The sequence below is a fragment of the Oenanthe melanoleuca genome, chromosome 15, assembly GCF_029582105.1.
Source record: "Oenanthe melanoleuca isolate GR-GAL-2019-014 chromosome 15, OMel1.0, whole genome shotgun sequence".
Classification (NCBI taxonomy): Eukaryota; Metazoa; Chordata; class Aves; order Passeriformes; family Muscicapidae; genus Oenanthe; species Oenanthe melanoleuca.
The window spans coordinates 489,870-501,670 of NC_079349.1; the positions used below are offsets into that span (position 1 = coordinate 489,870).

Genomic DNA, 11,801 nt, shown 5'->3' on the forward strand with positions numbered 1-11,801 from the left:
AATTTGCTTTGCAATGATTTTACCCCAGAACAAATTACAATAATGGCTGCTTTTATTAAAGGACAACTGAATCTAAATTTTAATTAAGGGTTAGCTGAACTATAATTTTTCCAAAAGATTGCTTTTCTTTATTTTGCCCATCTAAATGTTGCTAAAAAAAAAACCAAAAAAAAACAAAACAAAAAAAAGGCTCCATTTTTAACTGGAGAAATGTTTCATTGGTATTTTTTATTTTTTTTTTTTTTTGTTATTATTATTGTCAAGGAATTCATTTCATCATGTTTTTTTTATTCATCTCATTCCCAGAATTTTCAGGATATGCTCTTTATCATGGAACATCTCAAGACAAGAACCAAGATTCTCCCCCAGTGTGACAGTGACCCAGATCTGTGGAGTCACAGCTTCATCATTTCCATTTTCTGCCTTATCTCTGCGCTGTCACTGCTCTGCTGTCCTTTCTGGACCATCTCTTCTTGCCTTTGAAGTTGCAGACTGCATCTCAGCAGGAGGATGCAGGCACAGAGCTCTTCCAAAGGAGCCCAGGGCGCTCCCAGCCTGCCCGGACTCTGCAGCGCCCTGCCCGCTCGCACTGCTGCCCCTTCATGTCCAGAGGAGCCTCCAGGTGTGGGGACACACCCAGGGACCAGAGCCAGTCCTTTACCCTGCCTGCAGCAGCCCAGAGTGCAGCCTGCCTGGTGCCACCCATGGGGAGCAGCTGCTGCTCCTGGAGCTGAAACCGTCCCTGCACTGCTGCAGCAGCGCTGTGCCCGGGGGGGCCAGTGCAGGGGCTGCAGGACGAGTCTGGGGAGCTCTGGGGAGCCCTGCAGGGGGAGCAGGCAGGGCTTGCAGGGTCTGCAGGGTTTCCTCTGCAGGGTCTGCAGTGTTTGCAGGGTTTGCAGTGTCTGCAATGTTCGCAGTGCCTGCAGTGTTTGCAATGTCTGCAATGTCTGCAGTGCCTGCAGTGCCTGCAGTGTTTGTCTGCAGTGTCTGCAATATCTGCAATGTTCGCAGTGCCTGCAGTGTCTGCAGTGTTTGTCTGCAATGTCTGCAGTGTCTGCAGTGTTTGCAATGTCTGCAGTGCCTGCAGTGCCTGCAGGGTTTGTCTGCAGTGTCTGCAATATCTGCAATGTTCGCAGTGCCTGCAGTGTTTGCAATGTCTGCAGTGCCTGCAGGGTTTGTCTGCAGTGTCTGCAATATCTGCAATGTTCGCAGGGTCTGCAGGGTCTGCAGGGTTTCCTCTGCAGTTTCTGCAATGTCTGCAATGTCTGCAGTGTGTGTCTGCAGTGTTTGCAGTGTCTGAAATATCTGCAGTTTTCTGCAGGGTTTCCAATGTTTGCAGTGCCTGCAGTGTTTGCAGTTTCTGCAATATCTGCAGTGTTTACAATATCTGCAGTGTTTGTTTGCAGGTTCTGCAGTGTTTGCAGTGTCTGCAATGCCTGCAGTGTCTGCAGTGTTTCTCTGCAGTGTCTGTAGTTTCTGCAGGGTTTGTTTGCAGTGTCTGCAATGTCTGCAGTTTCAGCAATGTTTGCAGTGTCTGCAGTGTTTGTTTGCAGTTTCTGCAGTGTCTGCAGTGTTTGGTTGCAGTTTCTGCAGTGCCTGCAGTGCCTGCAGTGTCTGCAGTATTTGCAGTGTCTGCAATATCTGCAGTGTTTGGTTGCAGTGTCTGCAGTTTTCTGCAGGGTTTCCAATGTTTGCAGTGCCTGCAGTGTCTGCAGTGTTTGCAGTTTCTGCAGTGCCTGCAGTGTTTGTTTGCAGTTTCTGCACCGAGCAGGGTCAGCTGTGCCCAGGGCAGTGTCTCCATCCCTGGTGCAGGGGGATCTGCAGGGCTGGCACTGCAGCTGTGCCCTTCCTGCTGCACAGGGGATCTGCAGGGCTGGCACTGCAGCTGTGCCCTGCCAGGGCAGCCCCACCTGCACAGCCCGTGCCACTCTTAGGGACACTCAAACGCCACCTTAGCAGCAACGACAAAGGCAAAAGAATATTTCAAAAACTATTCTTTTCTTTTCTTTTTGTTGTGATGTGTGACTGCTGGTTACAAAACTCTGCCATAAACCAGGGAACCATTTTTTTTTTTGTTTTTCCTTTCGCAGGTCTGCCAGGCAGCAGTGCCACTTTTCAGCTAACCTTTCAGTTAAAAACTAAGTTTAGTTGCCTTTAGAGCTTGTGCCTCGGGTTGTGACGGGCTGGTGAGTGCCCTGCCGTGTGCCCACGAGGCTGCCAGCCTGGCACTCACAGCCTGCTCTCTCTGTTGTGTTTTGCAGCTCTTGGGGAAGCCAGCCTCGGCAGGACGGCCGGACAGGGCCAGGTCGGGCCAGGGCAGCGCGGGGGCACCGAGGGCTCGGGCGCTGCTGCTCCCTCCCATGGGTCAGTCCTGCCAGGGGAATCCCAGGAAACACGGCAGGAGCTTGTGTGTGCAGCCAGGCTGCTCCTGGTTTGGGTGGGGAATGGGCTGAGGGCAGCTCTGCTGGAAAACCAGGGTGGGAACCAGCCCTGGCTCTGCTGGGAGCCTCTCCTCGCATTTCCGAGGTTGTTTGAACTTCCTGAAGCTTAGGCACACCTGCATCTCACCTGGGAGGAAATCTGCTGGCAGGTTGCTTTGTGGTCAGTGAAGTCAATGTGCATCCATCCAGCCATGATCCTGCCACTCATCAAACTTCATTTTGTGCTCCCTTGCCATTCTCCTGACTACTTCTTTCATTAATTTATGGCAAACTCTTGCAAGCCTAACAAAAATGGCTTTCCTATGTGAGCAGTGCAAACCAGCCCAACTTCCAGTGCAGGTTTTATAAGTTGCTTTTAAAAATAGTTACTCGCTAAGGAAAAAAAAAACCAAAAAACAAACAAACAAAAAAAATCCCAAAAATAAACAAACAGAAAAAACCCAAATAACACTAAGCTTTATAGGACATGCAGTGAGGTTTGGGGTTTTTTTTCACTGAAATGCCAAACATGAGTCAAATATTAACTGGGATATTGGGATGATGAGGCCAACCTGTATTGCTGAATTGCTCCTTTCTGAATTTCCTTTCCCAGATGGCTACGGTGGCCATGACCATCTTTCTCCAGATATTTATGAAGAATCTGAAACAGATCCTGGCACAGAAGACCTTTCTACTCGAATATTTGTTGCACTTTTTGACTACGACCCCCTGACCATGTCCCCAAACCCCGATGCTGCAGAGGAGGAGCTGCCCTTCAAGGAGGGACAGATCATCAAGGTGGGAGGGAAAGAGCAAACAGTGACAATTGCACAGCAGGGTCCCCTCTGTGGTCAGAATCCAGGGTTTCCCTGCAGAGTTCAGGCTGCAGATCTCACTGGACATGGTGATCAATGCCTTGTGCTAATGGCTAAATCACAAACTGGGCAAAAATCTCAAAGTTAATTAAAGTCTTAATTAAAGATTTAGGTTAAGCCCAGAGTTGTGACTCTGAAGCTCCCCATGTGCATTGGCACCAGCCCCACATGTTACATGGTTTATGCCAAAGAAAAAGAACTTGTTTAAGGGTTTATTTTCCTCTGCTAGGATGTGCTTTTCACTCAGGTATTTTTTTTAATACCTTAAGTCATCTTTTAAAATTAAATCAAAAGACAATAGCAGAGCTTGAGTACTTGATGTATGAGATAAGCATTTTTTATAATATAAAAATTGTTTGAATCAAAATAATAACATTTTGGCACAATTTTTCAAGTGTTTCATTTTGAATATGGCGCCAAAATAATTCCATAGACATCAGGCAAACATCTGGCTCAGCACAGGGAGAAACTGATGGCTTTTAATGCACTTTTTGTCCCTTTCACTGCTAACAAAAAAAAAGTCCAAATTCTACTTATGGAACTGAAGTCATAATTAAAATAAATATAACAAGCCCAGTTTTATAACCTAAGTCAGAGTGGTCCAGAGCTAATATAATCCCAAATCTGAACTGCAGGTGTCATCTGTGCCTTAGTAACCCTTAGGCTGCACTAGAATTCCTAAATGCTCAAACCTTTTGACCAATGTTCCTGTTCTGTGCACATCAGGTTTATGGGGACAAGGATGCTGATGGATTTTACCGTGGAGAGACCTGCACAAGAATTGGCCTTATCCCCTGCAACATGGTCTCTGAGATCCAGGCAGATGATGAGGAGATGATGGATCAGCTCCTCAAGCAAGGCTTCCTTCCCTTGAACACTCCCATTGAGAAAATCGGTGAGAGAAACACAGAAAATTCCATTTCAGATCTGGGGTCTCTTAGCCTGGAGCATCCCCAGTTCCATTTCAGATCTCTTAGCCTGGAGCATCCCCTCTGCCTCTTGTTTCTACTCATTTACTGCCCCAGGGGCAGATCCTGTGCCAGTGTCTGGGTGACTTTATACTACCAGTATTTAACCCTGGGGACAGCATATGCTGGAAATGGGGACCTGCACTTGTTACTTTCTTTTCTGATTAAAAAAAAAAAAAAAAAAAAAAAAAAAAAAAGAGTGGGTTTTTGTCTCCTGCAGTATTTCTGGGCACAGGGGCACAGAACATGATCCCTGAGATGTGGATTCTGTGCCTTAGGATAGAGACAGAGCACAGTGAAGAATTTTTATTATTTTTATTTTTATTTTTATTTTTATTTTTCATTTTTTTATTTTTATTTTTATTATTTTTATCATTTTTATTTTTATTTTTATTTTTATTTTTATTTTTATTTTTAATAACTGTAATAACTGTAAAATAATTGGAAAGAATTGGAAAGAATTGAAAATAATTGGAAATAATTGGAAATAATTGGAATTGGAAATAATTGAAAATAAATGGAAAATAATTGGAAATAGTTGGCAATAAATGGAAATTATTAGAAATACCTGTCAGTACCTATCAGTACCTGTCAGTACCTGTCAATACCTGTCAATACCCATCAATACCCATCAATACCCATCAGTACCTGTCAATACCTGTCAATATCATCAGTACCTGTCAGTACCTGTCAGTAGCTGTCAGTACTTGTCAAAAGCCATCAATACCTGTCAATAGCATCAGTACCCATCAATACCTGTCAATACCTGTCAGTACCTGTCAATACCTGTCAATACCCATCAATACCTGTCTATACCCATCAGTACCCATCAATACCCATCAATACCATCAGTACCTGTCAGTCCCTGTCAGTAGCTGTCAGTACCTGTCAATACCATCAATACCATCAGTCCCTGTCAGTAGCTGTCAGTACCTGTCAATACCCATCAATACCCATCAATATTATCAATATCCATCAGTCCCTGTCAGTCCCTGTCAGTCAATACCCATCAATACCATCAGTCCCTGTCAGTCCCTGTCAGTACCTGTCCATACCTGTCCATACCTCTCAGTATCTGTCAGTAGCTGTCAGTCCCTGTCAGTAGCTGTCAGTAGCTGTCAATACCCATCAATACCATCAATATTATCAATATCCATCAGTACCTGTCAGTAGCTGTCAGTAGCTGTCAATACCCGTCAATACCATCAATATTATCAATATCCATCAGTACCTGTCAGTAGCTGTCAGTAGCTGTCAATACCCATCAATACCCATCAATACCCATCAATACCCATCAATACCCATCAATGCCCATCAATACCATCAGTCCGTGTCAGCAGCTGTCAGTAGCTGTCAGTAGCTGTCAATACCCATCAATACCATCAATACCATCAATACCCATCAATACCATCAGTCCGTGTCAGTAGCTGTCAGTAGCTGTCAATACCCATCAATACCCATCAATACCCATCAATACCCATCAATACCCATCAATACCCATCAATACCATCAGTCCGTGTCAGCAGCTGTCAGTAGCTGTCAATACCCATCAATACCCATCAATACCATCAATACCATCAATACCATCATGTCAGTCCCTGTCAGTAGCTGTCAATACCTGTCAATACCCATCAATACCCATCAATACCCATCAATACCATCAATACCATCAGTCCGTGTCAGCAGCTGTCAGTAGCTGTCAATGCCCATCAATACCCATCAGTCCGTGTCAGTAGCTGTCAGTAGCTGTCAGTAGCTGTCAATACCCATCAATACCCATCAATACCCATCAATACCATCAGTCCGTGTCAGTAGCTGTCAGTAGCTGTCAATACCCATCAATACCCATCAATACCAGTCAATACCCATCAATACCCATCAATACCCATCAATACCCATCAATCCCATCAATACCCATCAGTCCGTGTCAGTAGCTGTCAGTACGCTGTCAGTAGCTGTCAGTAGCTGTCAATACCCATCAATACCCATCAATACCCATCAATACCATCAATGCCCATCAATACCCATCAGTCCGTGTCAGTAGGTGTCAGTAGCTGTCAATACCCATCAATACCCGTCAATACCATCAATGCCCATCAATACCCATCAGTCCGTGTCAGCAGCTGTCAGTAGCTGTCAATACCCATCAATACCCGTCAATACCATCAATGCCCATCAATACCCATCAGTCCCTGTCAGTAGCTGTCAGTAGCTGTCAATACCCATCAATACCCGTCAATACCCGTCAATACCCATCAATACCATCAGTCCGTGTCAGTAGCTGTCAGTAGCTGTCAGTAGCTGTCAATACCCGTCAATACCCATCAATACCCATCAATACCATCAATACCCGTCAATACCATCAGTCCGTGTCAGCAGCTGTGCCCTCTCGCCCCGCAGCAGAGCGGGGTCGCCGCGGGGGCCGCCAGCAGCAGCAGCAGCAGCAGCAGCAGCAGCAGCCCGTGGCCACCAGGAGGATGGTGGCTCTCTACGACTACGACCCCAGGGAGAGCTCCCCCAACGTGGATGTGGAGGTAGGGGCAGGGCTCAGAGCCACGAGCTGCCTCCCTTATCCCTCACAGTGTTCTTTTGCTTGGTTTGTAACTGGTGGGTTGTGGAACACTCTGGGATTCTCTTAAAGGAGAAAGTGAATTTTGCAATGTGGGACTTGGTGCTTTAGAACACAACCAGGGTTGTTTTCTGCTTCTTATTGAACCAAATCTTTGTCTAAATTATGGTGTTTCAAAGTCATTTGGCCAGCAAATCAAATAAATTGTGCTGATGTGTTGCAAAGATTTTGTTCTCCCTCCCATGACCACAGAAAATTAAAAATAATTTTAAAACCCTGCCCTAATTAAGCCACAGACAGTTGTAAAGAGCCCAGTGCACTGTTTGCTGAGCAGAGTGGAGCTGCCCTTTGGGAGGTTTCATTGAGGAGCACCAGGACAGCTCCAGTGCAGGAATGCTGTGCCTCAGGGTGGTGCCCAGGGGTCCTGGAGGTGCTGGAGCTGTGCCTGCAGCTCTCTGAGCCACCTCCACCCTGAGCTGCCCTCTCCACCAGGGCTGATTTTGGGCCCTTTGGGGCTCTGCAGGTCAAAGCTCCAAAGCTTGTCCAGGTTGTTCAGGGTCTGAATTTTGGCTGCTGGGCGGCCACACACATCGGGAGAGGTGCCAAGAAAAAAAATCCCCAAGGGCAAACAAAGAGAGGTTTGGCTCTCAAAGATCAATTTGGTTTCACCAGTGCCTTGGCATGAAGGAGTGGTGAGAAATCTGAGTGGGTTTGCTGTGAACCAAGGGAAGGTTCTGACCTTTGCCTGTCCCTGCTGCTGCCCTGCAGGCCGAGCTGACCTTCTGCACCGGGGACATCATCACTGTCTTTGGTGAGATCGATGAAGATGGATTTTACTATGTAAGTTGGGTCTGCTGGGGCACTCACTCACACACTGGCTGCTGCCAGCCCCTCCAGCCCCAGCCCCAAACAGCAGCCTGGGGAGGGATGTGGAGATGGTGGAAGGTGTGAGCTCTCAGCTCCCCAGGGCCCCTGGCTGGGAATTCCCTCTTCCCCCCAGCTCTGAAATCAGCAGCAATATTCCCCTGCCCCGTGGGGATGGGCTGAGGAGCTCACTGTGACTTCCCTCTGCTCACAGGGGGAGCTCAATGGACACAAGGGGCTGGTTCCTTCCAACTTCCTAGAAGAAGTGCCTGATGATGTGGAAGTCTTTCTCTCCGACGCTCCCTCGCGCTACGCCCACGACACCCCCATGAGATCCAAGGCAAAAAGGGTAAGAGACACTTAAACCTTCATTTTCCATCCCACTCTGCCTCATGGATAATTTAGACTTTACTTTTAACATTACTTTTAAATTCACTTGCCCGTTTAAAATTACCTTTCAAATCCATAAAATAAAGCAGGAGGAAAAATGGCTTTAGCCTTGGCTGGCTCGTTACATTTGTAAATGGAGAAACTGAATGGACTGACTGAGTCATTACAGGACTGTCCATTAGAATCTGAATTTAAGCAGCTCTTTCCTGGTGATAGTTATTTCCCAAAGCTTCTAAATTGCTCTTGTGCACAAAAGACTGGTACCAGTGTTCCTCTGAATACAAAGTGTAACTGCAGCTGGTGGACTGACAGTGGTCCTCTCTTAATCCTCACAACTTCCTGTTCCAACAGGCACTAATTAATTGCTCAGAGACTTCTCTTTTATGAAAGAATTAATCATGTTTAGAGTATCTCATTTTTGGTTTTGTTTCATCACTGCAATACTTTTATATATTATATATTTTATATATATTTTTATTTCTTTGCTCATCTGCTTGGAAACAGAAGAAGAGTGTTCATTTCACACCTTAATAAGGCAATGTAGCCTTCACGTAAGTGAGCAACTGAAGATACCAATAGAGATTTCAATTAAAGCTACCTGGCTATCTAATGCAAGTCTTGAAACTTAATTGTGGGGAGCAGAAAAGAAATATGTCTCCAAACCCCTTGGCCACAGAAGAACGGGCTGAATGCCTTTCCTGTACCCAGACAAGTCCACTCCTCCTTTAGGAGACAAATCCTTAAAACCAGGAGCCCTGAAATCCATCACCTCCCTTGGTGCAGGTCAGCGTTTGGAACATATTTCTTCCCGAGCTCAGTGTTTATGTTTACATAGAGAGGAGAGTTGGATGTCTCACTACCCTACAAGCCAAGCTGCATATTGCATTGCTAGCCAAGCTGGGATGTAAAAATTCCAAGCTCCTGTGTGCAGAGTGAAGCACAAGCTGCAGCCCCTGCAGGAGCCCTGGCACGGATTCACACGGGCATAGCTGGCTCTGGAGCTCCCTGCACTCAAACAGCTTCTGCAATCCTGCCTTAAATTGTGCTTTCCACAGCCCATGATTCCCCAGTTTGCCTAAGACCAACTGTTCAACACTTCTGAAAAAATCCCCTCCCTGTGGTCCCACGTTCTGGGATTTCCCAGCGAGTGTCATTTGCAATATTAGCAAGGTTTGGTTTACCAATGCAATACGAGTCTGAACCTGAACATGCAGCTCACTGAATGAATGCATTAGACTCCAGATCTGGTATCTTCAGGTGTACGTTGGGGTGCTTTACCAAGTTGTTTTGTTTTCTGTTTTGTTTTTTTTTTTTTTTTTTTTTTCATTAGAATTAGACCTTGATTTAAAATCAAAGTAGGCTTGAAGCCCCTTTGCTTAACTCCCTGTTGCACAACGAGCCAGTAAATTGCTGATGTTTTAACTTGAGCTGCAAGCTAGCAGGCCTCCCTACAGCATGGATTCTGCTATGAACATATCACCTCAATTGGGAGCAACCATTCTGCCAGCTGGGCACTGTAGTTAGGATAGGCTGAGTATATGTAATTTTAGCATTTTCATCCAAGTGCTTCTGATGACTGAAAAAAAAAAAAAAAAGCTGTTCGAAATATTTAGGAATGCTGTCATCCAACAACCTCATAGCTGCAGCATACACATCAAGCACTCAGGGCCTTTAAGCTTTCTTTGATTGCAATTAAGGTTCATTTTAGCTTTTTCTTTTTCCTTTTTTTTTTTTTTTTTTAAGCCAGTGTGCCATCTTCTCTAATCTGTACATAAAGTTTGCTAGCCAATTTTAAAGAAAAGGCATTTAAAGGACATTAAAAAGTAAGTGATCATGTAGCATTTTAAGTAATTTCTTCTGAAAAGAGTTTGGCTTCTATAGATTGCTAATCTGTAGTAATTAACACATTTATTTTTCTTAAATCTATAGCTAAAAGTATCCCTCTCCATTTTAGTACTATGAGAGTACTGAAATGAAAAACCAAAGCCAGTTTTGTGGCTTTTGGGGCCAGAATTCTGGCAAAGCAAGTGTATCCAACTTTTTCCTTTAAAAAGGTATAACCAAAACTGGGCTTTATCAGTGGGTTTTCTATTTCTATAATTTTTTTTCTCTAAATTGATGTATTTTCCATAAGCCCAGGCAGTATTTTAAGGCAGAGAGAAGAAACCAGCCCTTTTGTTTAAGTGGGGAATGGGACAAGTGATGTTGCCAAGTTTCTTGCTGCTGATGGCTTTGAAGCTTTCAAAGATTGAATAAATGATAACAATGTACCTACTAGGTTCCTCCCGAGAATACAGGTACAGCCCGGAGAGCAGCATCCCCCCCAGCTCATCTCCACCCCGGGTCACCTCCGTCTCCCGTCCTGGGCTCTGGGAGCCCCGGGAGGGGCAGGGATTTGTCCTCGAAAAAGAAAAAGGGGCTGCTTTCCAAAGGCAAGAAACTGCTGAAAAAGCTTGGTGCAGTGAAATGAGTCATGTGCTCCTGGACAACTTGTAAAGCTTCCAGTCTGTGTACTCTTTTTTTTTTTTTTTAAAACTCAAAACTAGGGCTTTCATGACTATGCAGTGCATTTTTGACTCTGACATCAATAGAATCATGTGAATTGCTTAATCGAAACAGCAAGGGAAAAAATAGAAAGGAAGTTGATTTGTAGTTGCAAAAACATTTTTAAAAAGTAAAAAAAAAAAAAAAATGTTGTGGGATTAAGACCAGAAGAACATGGTTTTATTTGAAGTCAACTCAACACCTGCAACTCCATTGGAAAAATCTCAGCCTTTAGTCTCCTTTAACCATGAGTGGGGGAGAAAACTCTCTTCCCTGATTGCTGGTTCAGAGAGATCACCCCAATCATTATCATTAACAAAAATGGTCTTGAAACTCCTAGTTGAATCAGCCTTGATGTTTTGCCTTATTAATGCACAATGATTTGTACTGTCCAATAAATATGCAGTGTATATTTGTACGTACTGTGTGTCCAGCTGTCTCCATCCCGTGTGACCAGACGAGAGCTGTCCCCGCCGTGTCTGGCTGTTCCTGGGGGTGCCAGAGCTGTGCTAACAAACCACCCTGCTGGTTTGTCAGCCACTCCCTGGCCTCGGGCAGCGCAGGGCTCACCCAGCTCCGGCTCTAACCCCCCCAGTCCCCGCTGTCTGTGAGCTCAGTGCTGGTTACAGCATTTCCCTGCTGCCAGCTCGGGCTGGAGCACAGGGAAGGACAAAGGGTGTTCCAGCACAGCTCCAGCAAGTCCAACTGCAATATTGGCATTTCACAAAAACAGCCCCACACACCGATGGCAGTCATTGGCTGTTACTATTTTGTAATTCTTGTCCATTTGTAAATTGTTTTTACTGTTTATACATACTTTTCAGACTGCCTTTCTTTTTGTAATTTATGGAAGGTTTATAAATGAATGATCAAAGCTTCCCCATTGTGTCTTCAGATAACAATGTAAATTACTGTAAAATACTGTGTGCTAGATTCTAACATTTAATTAAAGAAAATAACTGGCCTACAGTTGTGGTAAAGTACTGTGTGGGTGTGTGCATGTGTACAATTGTTGTGTATTATATTTTATATAAATAAATAATTTGATATTTTGTAGAGTGCAGTATGTTTCATAAATCCACTGTGTCAGCTTCTGGCTTCTTGTGTCAGCCTTTTTTCAGAACTGTCCCTAGCTGCTCAAGTTTACTGCAGAATAAAGAAAGGCTCCTCC

General features: G+C 44.8%; 1 protein-coding gene across 1 annotated transcript in view; it reads left to right on the plus strand.

Annotated features, from left to right (window-relative positions):
- RIMBP2 (RIMS binding protein 2) overlaps nt 1–11,660 on the plus strand; it is a 52,852-nt gene extending 41,192 nt beyond the window's left edge. The window contains exons 15-21 of the mRNA XM_056504597.1: nt 2,262–2,364; nt 3,034–3,218; nt 4,022–4,190; nt 6,664–6,797; nt 7,601–7,672; nt 7,911–8,045; nt 10,365–11,660. Of these exons, the coding sequence (XP_056360572.1) occupies nt 2,262–2,364; nt 3,034–3,218; nt 4,022–4,190; nt 6,664–6,797; nt 7,601–7,672; nt 7,911–8,045; nt 10,365–10,556 (990 nt within the window). The 3' untranslated portion in view covers nt 10,557–11,660. The remainder of the gene's footprint in view (nt 1–2,261; nt 2,365–3,033; nt 3,219–4,021; nt 4,191–6,663; nt 6,798–7,600; nt 7,673–7,910; nt 8,046–10,364) is intronic.
- The last annotated feature ends 141 nt before the right edge of the window (nt 11,661–11,801 follow it).